The 21371-nt window shown below is 57.7% G+C and overlaps 1 protein-coding gene across 3 annotated transcripts in view; it reads left to right on the top strand.

Moving 5' to 3' along the window:
• Positions 1 to 21371, top strand: part of ADGRD2 (adhesion G protein-coupled receptor D2) — an 81134-nt gene that overhangs the window by 52132 nt on the left and 7631 nt on the right. For all 3 annotated transcript variants that reach the window (XM_075905672.2, XM_089773000.1, XM_089773001.1), the window contains exons 21-25: positions 7952 to 7993; positions 8197 to 8250; positions 9600 to 9744; positions 10554 to 10612; positions 16271 to 16301. In XM_075905672.2, the coding sequence (XP_075761787.2) occupies positions 7952 to 7993; positions 8197 to 8250; positions 9600 to 9744; positions 10554 to 10612; positions 16271 to 16301 (331 nt within the window). The remainder of the gene's footprint in view (positions 1 to 7951; positions 7994 to 8196; positions 8251 to 9599; positions 9745 to 10553; positions 10613 to 16270; positions 16302 to 21371) is intronic.

Raw genomic sequence — 21371 nt, forward strand, 5'->3', positions numbered from 1 at the left:
AGATTTGTTCATGTCTGAGGTGCCCAGGACTGCTTGCTGTTCCTGATACAAAACTCACTGGGGTCAATGGAAAATCCCCACTGGTTTGAACAGGCTTTCTTCAGCCTCCAGTCCGGGAAGATATTGGAGCATGTGCCGAACTGTAAACACCCCGTGCAGAAGTGCTGTGCTCCATAGTGATGGTATCCTGAGTCTGAGCCTGCCTTAAATTGGACACCGGGCAGCCCAGGGCGCTCTGATATTGAGCTCAGGGGGCCTTGGACTAGCTCTGTCGTGTGTGTGCAGAGGAGGGGAGGGGGAATAGTATTAAACACCGTTTCGGGTTGGGATGAAAGCAACATCGTTAGCAATTTTCGGTGAGTTAAAAAACCCTCGTTTCGGGCTCGGCGATCCGGCAGGGAGCATTCTGTTCCGATTCGGATGAGTTTAATGTTGAAATTTAAAAAAAAGTCGGTTTGAATGGAAACCAACCCTTCGGTGCTGTGCGTTCGCTAGGCCCCTCGCACGTTCCGAAATCCCAGGCGAGCGGCCTGGCCACCTCAGGGACCGTGCAGCCAGACTCTGGATGACGGGGATGCAAAGGCGTCCGGTGCCTGGTTCAGTTTTCCTGCTCCCAGGCGGAGAACGGCCCCAGTGGTGTCTGTGTGTCGGAGCGGGGGAGGCTCCGGCCCCTGACTCTGGCACATTCGGCAGGTTTCGCTTTAATAACCACTCCCGGCTCTCAATAGCTGAAATGAAGCCGTTATTGCCACGGGCACAAGATGGATAGCTGCTCGCATGCGTTCTCTGACCGTGCTTGGAGCTGGCCCAGCTGTGCGGGGCTGCTAAAGCACATCCGTTTGCTGTCAGATGGTGAAGGCCCAAGGCCGGCCAGAGGCCACCTCTCCGTGTTTCTGCTATTAAGGATGTCGGAAGGTTGACAGGAGGCCTGTCGGCTGTAATTAAATATCGTGTCAATGCCACTTGCCTCCTCTGGCATCGCTGCTGGAACGGTGCAGCTCTGAGGGGAGCCGAGAACAGCACCAGCCCTCTTTCGAATCCGGGTTGGTTTAGTCTTCAATCTATTTCCCAGCGGGGGCCGAACCCTTCAGAAGAGTCGGCGTTAAAGCCGGGGCCTCGGTCAGCCTTCCCCGCGGGGTGCATTTTAACCTCGTCCCACCCCCCCACCCCCCCCGCCTTGGAAGAGCTGGAGGGAATTTCTGCCTGTTCCCGGATGCCTGGGCTCAGTGGGGAGTCTCCCTTTGCCCCGCCTGCCTCCCCCAAAGCATTTCTGCTCCTGCTGTTCCAGTGCCTTGTGGCACAGGGGTGAGCGATCCTGGCCGAATTTGGCAGCCCTCCGGACTGTCCTCCTGTGTGTATCCCCGAGACGGGTGGCACCAGCTTCCTCACTCTGTGCTGCTAATGTGCCTCACCCCAGCTGGAAGAGGGGAGTTGGTTTTCCATGGCTCATTCGGCCTTTGCCTTCTCCGGTGACGCCCGGAACAAGGCTGCCTCACCATGGACACTGGGACCTGGTCTGCCATCCACCCCCCTCTCCTCACACTGGCCTCTGGGCTGCGGTCCTCTGTTGTGAGTCCCCGTTGGGGCACCGTTTTCACGCGGCGGCAGAGTTCACGGCTGCAGGGGACGAGCCCCGGCCTTTTTAAGCACCCTCCTCGGGGTGAGGCGCGTGCGGGGAGTTGATCTATCATGAATCACATGAAACCCCACCGCGGAGGTGAGCTAGGAGCTGCTAGTTCCTTTCTTTCTGTCTTTTGTCTTCTTCTTTAAAAAAAATAATCTCTGTAATCACTTTGTCATAAATCACAGCAAAGGCGCCCTTGTTCACCGTACAGTCAAACAGAGGGGCGGGGGAGTTTCGCCCATGAATATAGTGTCTTCATTTGCCTTCTCCCCTTTACCCAGGAAGGTTATTCTAATTAGAAGATTACCCAGGAGGAGGAGTTCGGATCCTGACCAGAAGGCTACAGAGTAAAGGGAAAGCAGAGACAATAACATCACTTTTCCAGCTCTCTGCTGCTTGGCCTATTCAGAGAGAATTCTGCAGCAGTTCACCTTTGACTTGCGTTTAAAGCACGCTTGTTTATTCATGCGGCAACGTGGTAGCAGACAACTTTTTGCTGTTGTTGACTCGTGTTCTGTTTGTCTGGGGCAATTCACATCTGTCTTCAAGGTTAGCCCGCACGTCAGAGCCAAACCCGGCTCAGTGCTCTCCTAGCCCGCCGGTGGCAGAAGAAAACACGGCACCGGAGAGCGGTATGGCACACTGCCGGGCTGTGGCCAGCTGCGAATTGCTGACGGAACTAGGCCCTTAGAAAAGTGACAGGCTGCTCGGCAGTGGGTTCCGTGAACACTTTGTTCGGTGCTGAATGCTGAGGCCAGGGGACTGACTTCCTTACGGGGTAACAGCCTTTGTTTTTATTGAGCGTGGGCGGTAGGAAGAGCCATCCTAGGATTGGTCCAGGCCTGGGTCTCATGAGATGTGGCTTCCATTGGCATTACTATCTCGGACTCCCTTTGCAGTGTCGAATGGTCTCTTTACCTTTCAATACCTCACTTTTCCCCTCTGCAAAATGGGGTTAATAACACTAATACTTCCCAGGAGGGGGGCGGGACTGCGGCTAAATTCACTGATGTCGAACACTTTGAGATGCTTGACTGGACAGCGCTGTATTAACACCATGACAATCTATGAATGTGCTTGTCGCGGTGCACACGCAGCCATGTCCCTGAACATAAAACAATGGACAATCATTCACCAAGGCTGGCGCGCGCTCGCTGCCAGCACTGTAATATCCTTTGCATTTCTAACCAGTAGAGATGACAGTTTCGTAACTCAAAACATGTTGCCTCCAACTCAGGGGAATTCCGCGCCAGGCCTCATCTTGACAGAAGAAGAGGAATGGCTCATCGAACTAAAAATGAATAGTCACGTGGGTACAAGTGGTCATGACGTGATCACATTTATAACGTGCAAAAAAGGACTAAAGTCCAGACCAGCGATGGACATACTTGGTGATTTCAAAAGGCCAATTTCACAAAGCTGAACACGGTTATGAGCTAAATCAGCTTTTTACCAGAAAAATGTGACTAATAATTGGAAATTGTCTAAGAACACTTCCCTGGATTCCCAACAAGTCACAATCTCCCTAGCTGAGGAGGAAGGCCATAAGAACATCAACCCCTAAATTAGAGGGGAAGCTATACAAATAGAAAAATAATATATAACAAAAGGAAGAAGGGGGCAGCTGAAAGTATTTAATACAAATCAGAAGTTAGGAATTGTAGAAAACTGATAAAGGAAGGCAAGAGACACGAGGGGTAACTTTGAGTAACAGAGTTATGCCAAGAAGTTTATGCCAGGCACCCTGACAAGGGCTCTCAGCCGTGCCCAGATGGAAAAGGTAGAAACCTCAACAATCATGCAAAAATAGCAGATGTGTTCGGTAAATATTTCTGCTGTCTATTTCGGGGGAAATGATGTCATCACATAGTCTGATAAGACTGTTTCCATTCCGCTAGTATCCCAGGATGGTGTTAAAGCAGGGGCGGGCAATAATTTTTGGCTGGGGGCCACTCCAGATGGGGCGTGGCCTAATCTGGAAGGGGTGGGCCCAGAATGCTCCTGGGCTTCCCCATCCCCAGACCATAATTGGTCTGGGAGTAGGGGAGCCCCTTTGCCCCCCCTTCCCTCTAGACACCCATGCCCCTGGCAGGGCGGGAAGAGGCTTCATACACTCCCCCACCCCCGGGCCCTGATTGGCCTGGGGGCAGGGAAGAGTGCACAAAGCCTCCTCCTGCCCTACCCCCACCCTGCGAGGAGCATGTGGCACTTCAAAGTAGAGGTGATGTCACGCGCTGCCCCACCCCCAAGCCTTGAGTGGCCTGGGGGCAGGGGAGCTGTGCGAAGCTTCCCTTGCCCTGCTCCCGCCCTGCGCAAGCGTAAGGCACTTTGAAGTGCCATGAGCTCCTCGCAGGGAGGGGGAAGGGGAGAAGGAAACTTTGCGTGCTCCTCCACCCCCAGGCCAATCAGGGCTTGGAGATGGGAGGAAGCGCATGATGTCTCCTTCCGCCCTGTGCTTGGCAGGCCGGATCTGGCCCGCGGAGTCCCTTTTGCCCACCCCTGTGTTAAATGGACCCTCCTGAAATTAGATTTTTTTAAATCAGCATGTCTGGATTATTTGCATCCAAGAGTTTTAAAAGAGCTGACTGAGGATCTCATTGGACTGATCATGTTGATTTTCACTACGTCCTGGCACACTGGAGAGGTTCCACAAGATTGGAAGAAAACGAATGTTCTCATTTTTAAAAAGGATCAATGGGATGACCTGGGTAATTATTGGTTTGGCAGTCAGACACTGATCCCAGGCAAGATCCTAATCAAAGAAAGTTCTTCTTCACACAGCGTGTAGTCAACCTGTGGAACTCCTTGCCAGAGGAGGCTGTGAAGGCTAGGACTATAATAGAGTTTAAAGAGAAGCTAGATAATTTCATGGAGGTTAGGTCCATAAAAGGCTATTAGCCAGGGGGTAGGAATGGTGTCCTTGGCCTCTGTTTGTCAGAGGCTGGAGAAGGATGGCAGGAGACAAATCGCTTGATCATTGTCTTCGGTCCACCCTCTCTGGGGCACCTGGTGCTGGCCACTGTCGGCCGACAGGATACTGGGCTAGAGGGACCTATGGTCTGACCCAGTACGGCCGCTCTTATGTTCTTATGTTCTAAGATCATGGAGTGGCTGATACGGGACTCAAGAGAATTAAAAGAGGGTGTATAATTAATGTCGCTATTGCAAGTAGATGCTGTCAATTTACCTTGATTTTTTTGGATGAGATTACAAATCGGTGAAAGCTCGAACGATGTAAAATTAACATGACACCCAGTAAATGGGGTAAAAACTGTCTTAACTCAGAGCTCTCAAAATGTAATTCTAAGTCATCATTGATGGGGCGTGTTTCTGGTTGGGTCCCACAGGCTCTTGGCTCGACGCTGTTCAACGTTTTTAGCGGGGCCCTGTAAGAAAACATAAGAGCACCATTGATAAAGTCACGAGATGACACACACACAGTGGTAAATAATGAGGAGGACTGGACCCTGATACAGAGTAATCTGGATTATGTGTTGAGCTGGTCACCAGCAAACCAGGCATGTTTTAATACAGCCAGTGTAAAGTTATGCATCTAGGAAGCAAACAAGCACTGGTCGGAGGGCTCTTCAGAGGTGCCTGCCTTGTTCCACCACTGCTCGCTTTGGTGTCAATGGGAGCAGCTGGAGAGTGCTCTGAAAACTCCCACATGCGCCGTCTGCCGAGTCCGGGGTGAAATCCTGGCTCCGTTACATACCATTGAGTTCACTGGGGCCAGGATTTCAGCGCAAGGGTTCTGCGAAGATGGGTAGATTTCGCTATCCCCATTTTACAGATGGAGAAACTGAGACACAGAGTGGTGAAGGCCATAGTCAGACAACAGGTCAGTGGGAGAACTGGGAATGGAGATCCGCTCTCCTAACTCGCTGTCCTGCCCTGGATCAGTACGACCCACTCTCCGCCGAAGTCTGAGTCTTTCATGGCTGTCTTCTCACTTGTGACTCTCTCTTGTGGTTGTGCTAGGTGCTGCGCAGGCCAATCAGGAGAAGCTCTGTTTGCCCCGTGGCCGCTGGGGCTGGATTGGTGATTGATTTGGTGCCAGTTTAATGCTGTTCTCTGTGTTAGCCACATCCCGTCTTCCTGCAGCTGGGCCTTCTTTGTGCAGGGCTTCCCTCCTGCCCTCCCCCCCCCCATCCATCCCTCAGTTCTGTACAAGATGAGTATTTCAAGGGAGACCTGCCTTGGCAACCGCTCTCGAAATCTGGTCTGGAGGAGTGACCGGCTTTGCTGCTTGAAGGACAGGTCATGGCACCGCGCCAGGGCTCTGCTACCGCGGCGCTTGCCAAGAGTTTTCAGATGAAGAGCAAGGCCCATGGAAGACAAGAAGAATGACTCTCCTTACTGCGGCTGATTTATCTCGCGGTGATAAGGAACACCCCGCAGATAGAACATCAATCTGCCGGGCCAGAGAGGGCTGCCTTTAAGGGCAAACTCCTTCATTTAAAGCTAACGAGTCCCTGGTGCGTAGCCCCGTTTTGAGCTCTAGGTGGGGCACTTGCCAGCCCAGGGCCTGGTCACAGGGATCTAGATGTGCCTTTGCCAGCTGGAGTTTCTGCACTCCCCGCTCCTACCCTCTTGGAGTGGGGAGGGAGGACCAGGGGGGTGGGTTTGGGCCTCACACGACCTCCTTGGCAAGAGGTTTTGGATGGGCCTCCCGCTTTACCTTGGATCTCCCGAGCATGGGGAGTAACAGGGACGTGCTTCAGTGGGGATCGAACCGAGCACCTCCTGCCCTTCGTGCACAAGCCACTAATGCCTGAGCTAGGAGACCCGGCTGGGCTAGCCACGGCTGTGCGCGGCACTCGTTGGCCTCGCCACCCGAGCATGCCTTTCGGGGAAGCGGGAGGAGCGCAGCCGGCCACGGCTCAGCTGTGCTGGTCTGGCACAGAGGGAGGGATCACACTGAGAAGGGAAAGGCCCTGTCGTCTGGTTCTCCTCCACCCATGCAAAAGCCGGGGACTGGCCGCAGCCATCTGTGCTCGCCTCGTGGCACACGAGGATTGGGCCACACGAAATTGGATGAGGTTCGGCAAGGCCGAGTGCAGGGTCCTGCCCTGGGGACGGAAGAATCCCAAACACTGCGGCAGCCTGGGGACCGACTGGCTAAGCGGCAGCTCTGCAGAAAAGGCCCCGGGGATTCCAGTGGGGGAGGAGCTGGATGTGAGCCAACAGGGCGCCCGTGTAGCCCAGAAGGCGAATGGCACGTTGGGCGGCATTAGGAGGAGCCTGGCCAGCAGATCCAGAGAAGTGATGGATCCACTTTATTCGGCTCTGGTGAGGCCACATCTGGAGTGTTGTGTCCAGTTCTGGGCCCCCCATTACAGGAAGGATGTGGACGCATTGGGGAGGGACCCCCGGAGGGTGACCAAAATGATGCGGGGGCTGGAGCACATGACCTAGGAGGAGAGGCTGAGGGATTTGGGCTTGTTTAGTCTGCAGAAGAGCAGAGTGAGGGGGGGTTTGAGAGCAGCCTTCCACTTCCTGAAGGGAGGTTCCAAAGAGGCTGGAGAGAGGCTGGTCTCAGGGGTGACAGGGGGCAGAACGAGGAGCAATGGGCTCAAGTTGTGGTGGGGGAGGTCTGAGTTGGACAGTAGAAAAACTATTTCCCTAGGCGGGTGGGGAAGCGCTGGGCTGGGATCCCCGGGGAGGGGGTGGATTCTCCATCCCTAGAGGGGTTTAAGTCTCAGCTTGACAGAGCCCTGGCTGGGATGATGGAGTTGGGGTTGGTCCTGCCTCCTGAGGTCCCTGCCAGCTCTAGGATTCTAGGATTCCAAGGCCGCTCCTCTCAGCGGACGTTCTCTGCAGTGTCCGGGGGAGATGCAGGACGTTCCGGGCGAGTGCATGTGCAGGGGCTTGCAGTTGTCCGTGGAATGATCCCCATTGCTTGGGTAGGGTTGTGGAAGGCTCGTTCGCTTAACTCGCGAGGCGAGCAGCTCTGGGGGAGAACGCCTCTGGCTCTGACGCAGGAACAGGCCATATGAGCTGAGTCCGTAGTTCTCCTCCACGTCTTGAAGTGACGGGCTAGGAAGGAGACCCCTGGAGAGAGGTCGCAGCTGATCCTTCCGCCTCTGCACCAGCAGCCAGGGTGCGACGGATCTACACGGGGGCTTTCCCCGGCCAGTGACGCTCCGAGGGGCCAGCGCCCTGATTCACAGGCAGAGCTCGGAGACCGAGGGGAGGGCTCAGCTGGACTCTGACCAATGTGGATAGAGCCCCCCTCCCCCCCAAAGACCCCACTCACTTCCCACTTTGAAACCGGAAACCATCTCCTGCGAGCCTGTACTACTTGGTGTTTTCTCTCCCTTCCAGGGCTTGTACATTTTCCTGGTCTATGCTGTCTATAACAGTGAGGTAAGGGGCGCGCTCGCGGGACGCGGACCCGCCTGGGGAGCAGTTTGGCAACCAGACTCCCAGCAAAGACCCAAGTTGCTCTCCTGGCCTGGCTCTTTGCTCCCAGGGCAGCTGTGGCTGGTGCCCCCGGGACCCGTTGGGAGGAGGCCGTGGTTCCCGTGGGGCAGCGCCAGCCCTGCCTCATGTCTCTGCTCACCTTCCAGGTGAGGAACGCCATCCAGAGGATGAAGGAGAAGAAGAAAGCGCTCTCCTTCACCGTGAGTGTGAGGCAGGGACGCTGCTCCGCCTCCGCTACGCTCGGGCTGCTTTCAGAGGACGGGACGGGGCGGGTGGGGCGGGGGGGTGCTCAGAACAGTGGATTGCTGGGAAACCTGGTTTGCGTCCCCCCCAAAACGGCAGCACAGAATCCAGTGGGAGTCCCTCCCTACAGACAGATGATCCGCCCGCCTCTGACAGCCGAGGCCCGATGGGGCGTCCTATGGAGCAGGCTGGTTTCTTCTTCCCACCTGGCCAAACCGTCTTAGCCCTCCACAGTCTCTCTGGGGATTTCAGTCTAAACCAGGGTGGACACAAGGGCCTCTGTGAGCCAGATCGAGCGGGTGGATCCGGCCCGCGGAGGCTCTGCTGCTCCCCTGCCTGCAAGCCAATCAGGGCCTGTGGGCGGGGAAGTGCCCAAGGCCTTTCCTGCTCTGCCCCCGCCCTGCAAGGAGCCTGCGGTGCTTCAAAGTGCCACGTGCTCCTCATAGGGTGGAAGGAGGCTTCCCGCGCCCTGATTGGCCTGGGGGTGGGGGAGTGTGCCAAGCCTCTTTCAGGGCATGGGTGCCTAGTGGGAAGGGGGGGCAAAGGGTCTCCCCTACCGCCAGACCAATCATGGTCTGGGGGTGGGGTAGCCCCGCCCCCTTTCTGTTTAGGCCCCACCCCTTCCGGGTAGCCTGGGGCTACTTCAAAAAAATTTTAAGTGGCTTCCGGGCAAAAATTATTGCCCACCCCGGTCTAAACACCCGCAGACTCCAAAGAAAGGCCCAGACGCGGAAACGTCCCGTCCTGCCCCCGCTCTGGATTGGGCTGTGTCGGGGGTGGGGGAGAGGAGCTATTTTTCATCCACACACCCGAGCAGCGTGGGGGGTGGGACGGATTCCAGGGCCGGGCAAAAGGCCTCTCTCCGTGTTCTGGTCTACGTGAGACTTTTGTCTTTAAAACCCAGGGCGCTCCCGTACCCCAGCCCCCTTGAATCCAGGTTTGGAGCCAAATCTTCGCTCCGTGAGACGCGTGGGTTCTCGCTGAGGCCCCGGGCAGGCGTGGGAGGATGAAACGTGGCCCTGGGACTGTCTTGTGAATGGACCTGGCATCTGAGGATCATGGAGTCGGGGGACACCCTTGTCCTGAACAGCCCCAGGGACGGGGGAGAACATGTCCCGGGTCTGTGGTTGGAGCAGTTGCCTCCGACCGGCCGGGAGCATCCACGTGGGCTGGGGAGGAGCCTTGTTGGCAAGGCAGCGATCGATCGTTAAGGAAACAGCGGTCAGAGACGTGTCACGTGCAGCCCGGCATCCAAGCCCGTTGACGGCTGCTGTGCCGCAGAGCCCTGAGGGTTGTGTCATTGCAGAACTGCTCCCATCCAATCAACTACCTGTCAAGTCCAAGGAATACCGCGTCCTGGCCGAGTGGGAAGCGGGGTCCCTCCGCGCCAGACAGCGCCGGGCCCAGCCGGGGGCAGAAAGACCCCCCGCCGAAGAGCGTCCCCAGCAAAGGTAACACACCCGTTCTGGGACCTGCGCTTTGTGTTCAGGTTGCCACTTGGCGCGAGTGGGATCCGTCCCTCGAGGGTCCGTGGGTCACTCACGCCTTCGAGGGGAGCGGATAGGGGGTTCCTCCGTCAGTAAGACACGGCACCAGGAGTGACCAGAGCCCTTGTGCCAGCAAGGAAGAAAACGGTTTTCGGGCTCTCCATCCCCACACCCAGTGCTTTTTTTGGTAAGAAAAGAGGTGCCGGTACTTTGGGGCAAACTTGTTGAGCAAAGCCAAAAAAAAAAAAAATGCTGGGGGTCAAAATGCTGTCATGGTCCCTTTAAGAGCCAGAAAAAAACCACCGTGCATCCTGATCAGGCTTCCATCAGGAGCCTAGCCGCCCCAGGAAAACAGGTGCCAGTATGCACGGGAGAAATCTCATTCCTTTTCTGTGGGCTGAGAAAATAGGTGATGGTACGCCGCTCTGGGCCCTACTGCCACTGCCTGCACCTAAGGGTGCACCTGCAAGTTGGTGCCCAGGGCCTCTGTGCTGCCTGCCGGCCCCTGCAGCTGGCCTGGAATAGCACGGCCTTCCCTGCAGGCGGAGCAGCACTTTAACACTGATTTACATGGGGTGGGGTGCGGGAGGAGCAGGAAATTGGTGTCAAACCACAGAAAGAAACGTTCACACGCGCCAGCCGATTGGCAGCCCTGAAAACCAACTGCAGTTCTTCAGACAGCCCGTCAGGCCCTTGGGGGAGCAAACGCGAGGGCCTGCTGAAAGAAGGCACATTTCTGTTCTGCACATTCACTGTCTCACTTCACACTTTAGGAAACTTTGGTGCCAAAATTCCCATGGGGATTTCATCAATGATGTCGCCAGAGAGACCGGTATGTAGTACCTTGAGTTACTGTCCCATTTCACGGGCAGACTAGCTACATCGAGGGGCGTGCTGTCCAGTGGTTAGCGCAAAGGGCGAGGACTCAGGATTCTTGGGGTCTGTTTCTAGCTCTGTCATAGACATCTTGTCATATCCTGGGTAAATCACGGAATTGTCTATGGGGGGAGTTGTGAAGGTTCCTTGGTATGGGCAGCACTGAATGGAGGCGCCTCCTCCGAAGCATTGATTGGGTTGGGCAGCTGCAGGAATTGACCCCAGTAAGGAAGGACGTGTTTGATGCCAGGTCTACACAAGGGGGCAATGTTGAACCAAGGTGCCCAACTCCAGCTACGTGAATAGTGTAGCTGGAGTCAACGTATCTTAGTCTGAGTTACTGTAGCATCTCCACTGCGGAGCGTTGATGGGAGAAACTCTCCCTTTACTCTTCTCGACCTCATGGAGTTGACAGGAGCGCGATCAGCACTCGATTTAGTGGGTCTTCTCTAGACCCACTAAATCGATCCCCGGGAGATTGATCCCTACAGCGTAGATCTCCCGGTAAGTAGGGTTGTCAGGTGTCTGGTTTTTGCCCGGACAGTTCGGTATTCGGTTACCCCATCCAGTAAAAAACCCCAGAAAATACGGGACATGTGAAATGTCCGGGATTTCCTGTTTCCCTTGGACGGAAGCCTGTCAGGGACAATGTTCCCCTGCAGTGTCTGGCTGGGCTGGGGGAGTGAGGAGTGCGGGAAGCCCTGCGGGGACTATTTTCCCCTGCTGCGTCAGGCAGGGGAGTGAGGTGCGTGGGGCCATTTAAAGGCACAGCACCCCTTTTTTTTTTTTTGCTTAACAATTTTGGTCTCCCCCCCCCTTTTTTTTCGCAACAGAATTTTTTCCCAGTGTGGTTTTTTTTGTTGTTGTTTTGAGGGGGAGGGGTGTTTGGTATTTTTTGTTAAGCCATTTGGCAACCCTACCGGTAAGTGCAAACGAGACCTAAAGGCGGCTAAACAACCGGCCTATGGAGGATGATGCAACAGGGGTGGCAAACAATAATGGGGTGAAATTACGATCGGTAAAGGCAGCCTATTAGACTGAAGAGTTTTTTGCAAAGGAAGTTGGCCAAAGCCAAGGGAAAGGGGTGGGAAGCCCATGGCTCAGGGCGCCCGGACTAGGCTGGACAAAAGGCCCTGCAGACGTCCAGCCTGGACCAGTCACACCAAACAGCCTGATAGCGACATGTCAATGGCCCCCAGCCCCGCCCCGGGAGGGCCCTTCGGGAGAGGGTGAGCTGGACTCAGGCGTGGGGGGTCTCCCTCCCTCCATCGCCCTGCGCCCTGGAGCTCTGCCAGCTCCGCCCCCAGCGTCCTGGCTTTGCTCAGGGGCAATCGGGGAGGTGTCAGAGGGCTGTGATCCGACCCTGCCCTTGTGGGAAAGAGACTTTTATGTGGGGCTCAGGGGTGTCCAAGCGGCTCCTGGCTACGAAGGGAGCTCATCTGACTCCTGGTCCGCCGAGGGGAGGGAGAGGCGCAGCGGGCCTTGGCCCACGAGGGGCAGAGGAGCTTCTCGCCCCCTGGCGATGCCTAGTTTGTGGTCTCTCTTCTCCATTCCGTATCCGATGGGAATCCACTCCCAGGCCTGTTTATAACCAGACCAACAAGGAGTCTGCTGGCACCTCAAAGGTGTCCACGTTTATTTGGGCATCGGCTTTCGTGGGCGGCCCCCCCGTGTCGGATGAATCCGGCGTCCCCGCTGTGCCCAAGTAAACGTGTTCGTGTTTCCAGTGCCACTGGACTCTTTGTTGCTTTTGCTGAACCAGCCTCACCCGACTACCCCTCGGAGACTTGCCACACGGGTACCCAGAGGAGCACGAATGGACGTGAGCGGTGCCAAGTGTGACAGCGCAGTCGGGGTTCCCCTGGTCCTGCACCCCTGTAGCAGCCAGAACAGACTCCGCCAGCCAGTAGAACAGAAGGGGGTTATTGCTTCTCCGGGATACAGCCCAGCCTAGACGTGATGTGCTTACCAGAGTCAAGGCCAGGGTGCCTCAGACCCCTAAGGTTAGGGGGATCCATCGCCTCCCCCCCCAGACCCTCAGTCCTCAGCTTAGGTTGTTCCCTTCATGTTTTCCAGCCAGCAGCTGCCCCTTCCCCAACACCTGGTGTCCGTCTCCGCCTCCCTCCCTTTGTCTCTCCCCCTGGGAAGAGCTTTTCTAACTGCCCGGGCTGGACCTAGGGGTCTGGGCCAATCCACATGTGGGGGAGTCAGTGGGAATCACACTCACAGCGCAGGGGACCCCGGGTTACAGAGCAGACAGCCCCCCCACTACGCCACACCAAGGCAGGAGGGAGGTCAGGGTCGAAAACGGAAGCAAGCTAGAAAAGGGCTCGCTGTGTGTCTGTACCAGGGCTCACCAACCAGTCGATCGGGATCTACCGGTAGATCTTGGAGCGTCTGGCAGGTGATCCTGATTGGTTTGGCTGGGAGGCTAGCAAGCTCTGGCACTGCAGCTGCCCTCCTACCACTGCCCAGCTGCCCCGGCCCAGAGCCTCAGAGCTGCCCTTGGGAGCTTCCTGCTTGCTGTGCAGAGTGGGGGAGACAGAGGCAGGGGGGCACTGATGTCTCTCTGTCCCTCTCTCTGTGAAGATGGGATACAGGAGTGAGGAGGGCGGGGCCTCAGCAAAGGGGCGGAGCAGGGCTACTTGGGTTTGAGGTAGATCCTGGACTGACTTAAATTCAAAGACAGATCTTGTGCTTTAAAAGGTTGGAGACCCCTGGTCTGTCCCCACGTCCCAGTCTCTGCAAACGGTGCATTGTGCAGCCAACCCATTTCACTCTCCCGGCAGCAACGAATCTTCTGCAAAGTTCAACGAGGCGCGCTGCAAAGAGGAGCGTCATTTGCATGTGCCCACGCGGCCACCACTTCCATCCCCACCACTGAAATGATCATGCAGTGCGCTGTGTACTTGACACAGAAAAAAGACGCTGTAGTTCTCTCAGGGGGAAAAACCCCCTAATGCTACTTCCATGTGAGGAATTTCCCAAAGGATCTAGACACACACCAAAAATTCCCTCTTTCTCTGTCTCCTGTGCTGCTTTTGAAATGCTGCCTTCTTTATGTGGCAGAAAACATTCTGTTCTATTTCAAGGCAACTTAGCAAAATTGGCGCTCGTGGTTTATTTTTGTTTAATGTTGCTATTCTTCCTGGTGATAAATGCCTGGCCGGTTTTCCAATAGGTGCTTTTGCAACCCAGGCAGGTGCTGGCTCTGTAAATTCGAACCATCGCTAAGCTACTTGGCACAAAATATGAGACATGGGCTAAAGAGATTAACCAGGAGGCTTGAGTTTTCTAATGCACCGGGCATTAACGGAGGAGCCTGCAGATTTCCTAAATGCCAAGGCCACACCACTTCCTCGTTGGCAAAGATCAAATTAGCTTGATTCCAGGCTGAGGTCACCCAGAGCTGCTTCTTGCATTTGTTACTTAAATATTTGTATGGAAAGTGCTTTATTTTCTCCTCTGAACAATACACGTTCAACAACAATCAAAATGCGAAATTCACTGGGACCCAAGGAGCCAGTGGGGGAGGAAGCGCCGTGGAGCCAGTTGGTTATTTTTTTTTAAATATTCCTTTGTCTTTGCAAGTGAATTTTCGCCACTCTTCCCCTGTTCTCTCTTGGGGAGCGTTTCGGCTCCACCCGCGAATGCTCAGAAACCGGGAATTTTGAAGCTGATTTCTTTGCAATAAGCAAAGTGCGAATGTGAGGTTTGTGCAGCCTGTGCCGAGGCCTCGCTAGCGCCTGCGGTGCAGGTGAGTTACATAAGTCACTGGTATTGTTTCAGCTCCCTGCCTGAATCCCTTATGTAAGTGAGAGCGTGAATTCAGAGTGCTAGATTTGAGTGCAGCCTCCTCCTGATTAAGGAGTCATTTTTTCCGTAAACCTGAAAACACTGAAAAGGTTGAACGCTGGGCTGAGAGAGGCTGCGAAGCCCCGAGGGCGTTTCACGGCATTTTGCCGACAGCTTATTGGCAATATTTTAGCTAGAAGTTCAGAGCTGGGGATTTGCCTCCCCCCCCCCCCCCAGCATTAAACGCCCCCTAACCTCATGGCGCTGGCTCATTGGGCCACGTCATCCGGCCTGCGCAGACGCTGCGGTTGCAAAGCGGCCGTCGCCGTTTGCTGCCACGTGGCTGAAGGGGGCTGCCTGCAGAGGTCCCTGCTTGAAGGAGAATGGAAGGTCTGAGGCAGGAAGAACAGGAGAACCAGCTGTTCTTCAAGAGGGACCGGGCTGGCCTCCTGTCTCGTTGTCGAGCTATTTGAAGGGGAATGCTCCCCGCCTCTCCGCTCTGCCCTCCCTCTGCAGCCGGGGCGCTCTTCGCATGCCCGTGTGCTGGGGGGTGCCCATGAGATTCCTGCTCTGAGAGCTGGCGGAGGCGGGGGGGATTCCGGCCCCTGTGCTTAGTGCTTTGACGAGGACAGGCCCCGCCCTGGTGGTCTGCCAACGTCCGGTCCTCGTCCTCCGTCCCGTCCCACGCGGGAGGCCCCGTAGCAATTGGAGCAGGCCCGCCGGAGCACACGAGTTGCGGTCCAGGCGCGACAGGTGGATAAATGCGACTTCAGACTCGACCCTACAAACAGGCCTCGCGTCTGCACAGAGCCCCCCGGGAAATGGGTGGCAGGGGAGGGATCCCGTGGGGATTCCCTGTCGTGTTCCCTCCCTCTGGGGCATCTGGCATCGGCCACTGTCGGCCTTGGGTCTGAGCCAGGCTCGCCGTCGCTATGGGCAGGAGGATGGGCCGGCGCTGTGGCTCTAGTGCTGCTCACAGCCATGGCCGCTGGGTGAAGGTAGGGCTGGGGGAGGCAAGCTCCCTGCCCCGCCCCTTTTGCCCAGGCCCCACCCCCCACTGGCGTTAAGCCCCCCCCAGCATCACAGGGAGGCGGGGCGGCGTCTGGGTGGGGCCAGGCTGGCGGTTTGGGAAGGTAATGCCCTCCCCTGCCTAGCGGACCCGATCCTGGGCGTTTTCCTTGACGGCGCAGCGCGTGGAGGCGGGTGACAGAAATCCCGGCCCTGACGGTCAGAGCGCAGAGCCTGGGAACAAGCCGGCTGCTCCCCGGGGCTCCCCTCCCCGCCCAGGCGCCAAAGCAAACGAACCTGAAAGAAAGCGCGTGGTGCTAAGCCGGCCGGGCCGGGCCTCGGGGCCGGGCCTGTGAGCGCATGGGGCTGCCGGGAAGCCGGAGTGTTGTGCGGCAGTGGGTGGAGAGGAGGCCCAGGGGCCTGGCTAGTCCCAAGGTCGGCCCTGGGGGGCCCCATGTGCCGCCCAGTGCGGGGAGAGCTGGCAAAGCCAGCCCGGGCCCCTCAGGAGCCAGGCTTGGATTGTCCTCGCACTGGGCCCAGTATCTCACGCCTCACACCCGCCCCCTACGAACACGGGTGGGCTCGGGGGGCACCCGCGAGTGAGTTCACCAGAGCTCGTGAACACGAGAACAGGGCTCTTCCCTCCCTGCAAAGCAGCAGAGCTGCCAGGAGCGATGGCAAAGCCCCTCTCAGCCGCATCGGTGGCGGGCTGGCTTGGGGGGTGCGGCTGTGGGCAGAGGTGGGTTCCTCGGGGCTCGGAAATTCCCTCCCTGCTCACGTCTCGGCTAACGCGCGTTCTCCTCTCTTCCAGGCGGTGGAGCTGACCGCGTTCAAGTCCTCAGGTAACTGCTCCCTCCCTCGGCTCTTCTCTTGCCCTGCGTTAAGGACCCCGGGGCCCTGGCTGCCTCTGCGCTGAGGGGTGCTGGTGGTCGAAGGGGGGAGCCGGGCTCGGGCACGTTTCCCTCCTTCCGGTTTGAATCCCAGCGTGCGGCAGCGGGTCCGGTCTGCGCCGTTCCGGAGGCCTCGGCACCATTGGCTCTGGGCCGGGGGTTCTGGCTGTTGTTCCTTGCGTTCTGTTGCCCGCGCGTCAGACACTGGAAAGCTGCTCGGAACGGCCCAGCAGAGACCCCGCGTGGACCCCAAGTTTGCCCTGCTGCGGAGCAAATCAGGCCTGGCAGAATGCCTGGGGGGGCTGAGCACTGCGTGGCCCCGTCTCCGGGCCGGCCCACGTTTGCCCGGCTCTCAGCCAGGAGAATGCCGTGCCACGCTGGCCCAGCACGTACCCAGGCAGCGACCCCTGGCCCCCTGCCCCGGCCCCCCTGTGTGCCGCAGCCCCCACCCCGTGAGCCGTGCACCCCGAGTCACAGCTCCCCCACGGAGACCCTCAGGCACCCAGCCGCTCTTGCTTTCCCCGCTACCTGCTCTGTGCTGCGTGCACCCGCCCCGGTGGCACCCCCCTGCCGGTCGCTGCGTCGTGCACGGGGGGACAGATCTGTTGCAATGCGGCCGGCCAGGCCTGAGAGAGCCCCACCCCACCCAGGCACCCAACCCCTGCGGGGCCGCTCTGCAAATCGCCGTGTGTCTGCGCCCGGTGCTGGGGGGTGGGCGCTGGGCCAGGCAGGGTGCAGCAGCAACGGCTCTGGGCAGAGTCCGGCTGGCGCCGGGAACCCTAAAGCAGCCGCCATGGCACAAACACCACCCAGCTGCCTGAGCCGCGGCTGCCCTGGGGAAGGAAGTGCTGCTCCCGGCAGTGAACCCGGGAATGCTGATTTGCAGACGTTAGTGCCACGGCCGAATGCCATTCTCCTCCGGGGAGGGGGAGCGTGGTCCCTACACACCCCACGAGAAATCGGCAGAATTAAAAACGTGCCCCCCCCTTCGCTTTGCCCCCTCGCTCTGGGGAGCAGGGAAGGAAAGCTGGGGGGGGTCTTACAGGTACCTGGCTCCTCCTCCCTCCTCTGCCGCGGACTTGCTGGGTCTGTCTCCCCTGCCTCTGCTTCCCCGTCTGTGGATTCGCGCTGCCCTCCCCACAGGCGTGTCGGAAGGAGAAACGCGGTGAAGATGGCGGCTCTCCTAGTGGGGGCCCACCTGGGGGGGGCGAATCCTTCCTTATGGCTTTAGCAGGGCTCCGGAAAGAGCTGGGGACGTCCAGGGAGGGCAGGCCCATCAGGGCTGTGAGCCAGGCTGGGCAGGGATGGGTCCCTGCCTGTTTGCCAGGGCCTGGGAATGGGCTCGCTGGGTGATTCCGTTCTCACTCCCAGCACTGGGCTGTATGGACCTGGGGGCTGACCCCGCCTGGGCTCACGCTCTCCCCTCTCGGAGCTCGGCTCCTGCCGTTTGTCCCCCGCGCTGCAGCTCCGGCTCCCCCAGGCCCGCGCGCCGCCAGGGGCGAATTTGCAGGAGTCTCTGGGCACGAGCAAAGGCATCTGCTCAAGGTCACGGCTCGGCGAGGAGAGCGCTGGGCGCGGCACGGGGGAGCCCGCTGCTGGACAGCTGTGGCGGGCAGGTGCCCTGCGTAGAATTCCCACTGCCGGGCGGTTCCCAGGGAGTCCGAAATGAGGCAGGGGACTCGGCTCTCCCAGCCAGGCGAAGGTCGGGGCCTCTGGCCGGGCTCTGGGCAAGGCAGCCACTCGCTGCCTCTCGGTGCCACCGCCAGTCGGGAGCGGTGAGCGGGAACGTTACCTACCGGGGCGAAGGTCCCGCCACGGGGCTGCCGAGAGCCCCCTGTCGAGCTCAGGGTGGCCCAAGAGCCAGGGAGGCGGCGAAGCTCTGTGCGCCCCGGCCAGATCCGCCCGGGCTAAGCCAAAGGGCTCTGAGGACAGTCTCTGTCCCCAGGGAGCGGACGAGGGGGACAGAAAAGACGCCCGGGGGTTCTAGTCCAGACTCGGCAGGTGACTGACCCTGTGACCCTCATTCTCTCGGCGTGTGGGCAATGACACTTCCTCTCCTGGGAACGCCCTGCGAGGGCTTCGGCTGACACACGGACGGCACGAGCATGGGACAGCCCGCCGGCTGGCTCGCCCCCCTGCTCGCCTGCCTGCCTCCCTGCCAGCCACCCCACAAGCAGGGCGGTGAAGGACTAGTTGACTATCTGATAAGCAAATGCTTATCGGACAGCCAACACACTAGCCCAGTTCCTCAACCTTTTCATATAAAGTACAGTACCCCCTTTTTCCAAAAAAAAAATAAGTACCCTCCCCCGTACCTACAGGTTTCAGACACATGCATTTTTTTCTACCGTTGTAATACATTTGTTTAAACAACTTCATCATAGCCAGGCAGGCAATGACATTTTTGGTGTAAAAAGTGCAAAAATAACAAAGCGCGTTAAAACTGAAAACTAAAATTCCGTTTTCTCCAAACGTCTGTTGTGTTGAGGAACCCCCAGACTCCTCGAGTGCCCCTCGGGGTACTGTCCACTGGGTGAGAAACACCGGACTAGTCGCTCCCCCTCCCCTTGCTGCCTTTATCAGAAAGAGGCAGCAAGGTGGGGAAAGAGGACGGGGCGCTTCAGAGCGGCAGTGCCATGTGGAGCTGGGGACCCCCGGGCTCCATGTAGCGCTGCCACTTTGAAACTCCATGGGGAGCACGAGACCAGTGAGTCCCCCATTGGCTCCATGCTCCCGGCAGCACGTCCACCTTTGCAGTGTAGCAACAGCCCTGGGCGGAGGTGGAGGCGCCTTTATCGACTAATCGAATAGCCGATGCAAATCGCATCGACTATTTGATTAGCCCATTGATCTAAATGCAACATCCTTACCCACGAGCCAGCCCACCAGCCAGCCACCCAGTCAGCTTAACAGGCCCCCAGCCAGCCAGCCCACCTGCCCACCACCCAGCCAATCCACCAGCCCCCCCACCCAGCCAGCCCGACAGTCCATCAGCCAGCCAGCCCACCTACCCCCCACCCAACCAGCCTGCCAGCTCCCCAGCCAGCCAGCCCACCTACCCCCCACCCAACCAGCCTGCCAGCTCCCCAGCCTGCCAGCCCCCCCACCCAGCCCCTCCTGCCCAGGAGAGGCGACCGATAGGAAGTCCATTGCAGACAGCACACGTGTTGGGCTGGAGAGGGAGGGGTTAGGACCTGGGGGCTTCCTGGCAAGCCCCTGGCGATTGCCAAGTGCATTTCCCCAAAGGGCCAGTCTCTTGGGAAGCCGGAGGAGGCCCCGGTCTGGTCCTGCTGCCGCGAGGCTGCAGCAGACACCGGAGCCGCCCGTGGCCTCAGGCAGCGCGCTGGGTTGGCTGCCGTGGACCCAGAGAGGCGCAGAGTGCGAGCGCTTTGGCTTTGGACTGGTGGTTCATTAGTAACCTGCCTGCCTGGGGTGCCTGGTGCTGCCTTCCAGGAGCAGGCTCCTAGAGCAGTTGACACACCCGGGGAGGTCAGGCTCACGCGGCCCCAGGGAGGGGAGCCAGGGCTGTTACCCCGTCTGCCCGCTGGGCGAATGCACGGAGAGGTCTCTGAGTTTCCCAGGCCGGAGGGGGCCAGTGTGGGCACAGTCTGACCTGCTGTGTGCCCCACCCTGCCTCGTGCGGATAGCAGGGGCCTGTGCCGGAGAACATGCCACACTTTGGGGAGCAGTTCCAATGGGTAATTGCCCCCAGCAGCTAAGGGACTTGCCCAAGGTTACCCAAACCGTTAGTGGCAGAGCTGGGACGAGGTGCTGGCCCCTAGCCCCAGGCTGCTCCTCGAGTGCTGACGCTCCTTCCCACCCATGGCCAACGCCCGGAGCCGGCCAGGTGTTTCCGCTCCGCACTTCAGTGGGAAGCGGGGGGCTGGGCCGGAGGCCAGGCTGTGAGTCTTGCTTACCTGAGCCTGATCCGTACCGTGTGCCGCGGCGTCCTGTTCTGTTCCGCGCGGGGGGGAATGCCTACCCCCAGCGCCTGCACCAGCCCCACACTGCACACCTCCGGTGGCTCAGATGTGTCTGGGGACTTCTGAAGCCAGTCGCGGCACAGGAGGCAGCTTAGGGCTGCCTCTGTCATTGAGGGAGACACAATGTATCGGAGTAAAATAAATATTTCCTTTCCCCTTGCAATAGTGAGCTAACACACAAGCCTCTGCGCAAGGTACTTTGTGTCCTAAGATTATTTGTGTCCCTTTCAGTTCTCAAATTGCCCTGATGACAGTTTCTCCTGGAAGATATTGTCCCTTGGGGATTGTTTTGTGCCGGGCTGTTTGTATTCCTCTAAAGAAGGTTAAAAGGGGAAACCGACAGAGCCTATGGTAATGAAAAGCACAGAGCCTTCGGCAAGGCCCCTCCGGTAACATCAGCTCCGTTTTAATGGGTTTTATGGCGTCTTTGCCTAGTTCCTCTGCGAACGCCTAAGACTAAATTCAGGATATTTGCACCTATCGCAGGCAGTACTGGGATCGGGAGTGTGAAAATGCCTCGATGGGTGGGTGGGTGGGTGGGTTTTATTTTTGCCTTGTTAACCATGATGAAGCTTTTCTGGGCTGAGCGGTGGAAGCAGGGCCGACTTACCCATTAGGCACAGTAAGCACAGTGCCGAGGGCCCACGATACTTTTAGGGGCCCACGAAAATGTTTTAATTTCTTTTAAAACCAGAAGGAAAAAAATGACCTTTTAGGGTCGAAGAAAATGTTTTAATTTCTTTCTCACATCAGAAAAAATGAAACTTTTAGGGTCCATGAAAATCTATTGCATTTTGCCTAAAACAGAAAAAAAATGTTGAAGTATTTAAAGTTATATCAAAAATAATTTTAATATTTTTTTTATGGAGGAAGGGGCCCATGAAGTCAAAAGTGCCTAGGGCCCACGAAAGTCATAATGTGGCCCTGGGTGCACGACTCCCCGGCTGGCTGTAAAAGCTGATCTGGGGCGTACCGTGTATGGACAGGACGCTAGCAGCTGTTGGGCCCTGGCCGGGGGTTTCTCTTTGCGGGGAGGAAG

The sequence above is a fragment of the Pelodiscus sinensis genome, chromosome 23 (assembly GCF_052426305.1).
Source record: "Pelodiscus sinensis isolate ZL-2025 chromosome 23, ASM5242630v1, whole genome shotgun sequence".
NCBI lineage: Eukaryota > Metazoa > Chordata > Testudines > Trionychidae > Pelodiscus > Pelodiscus sinensis.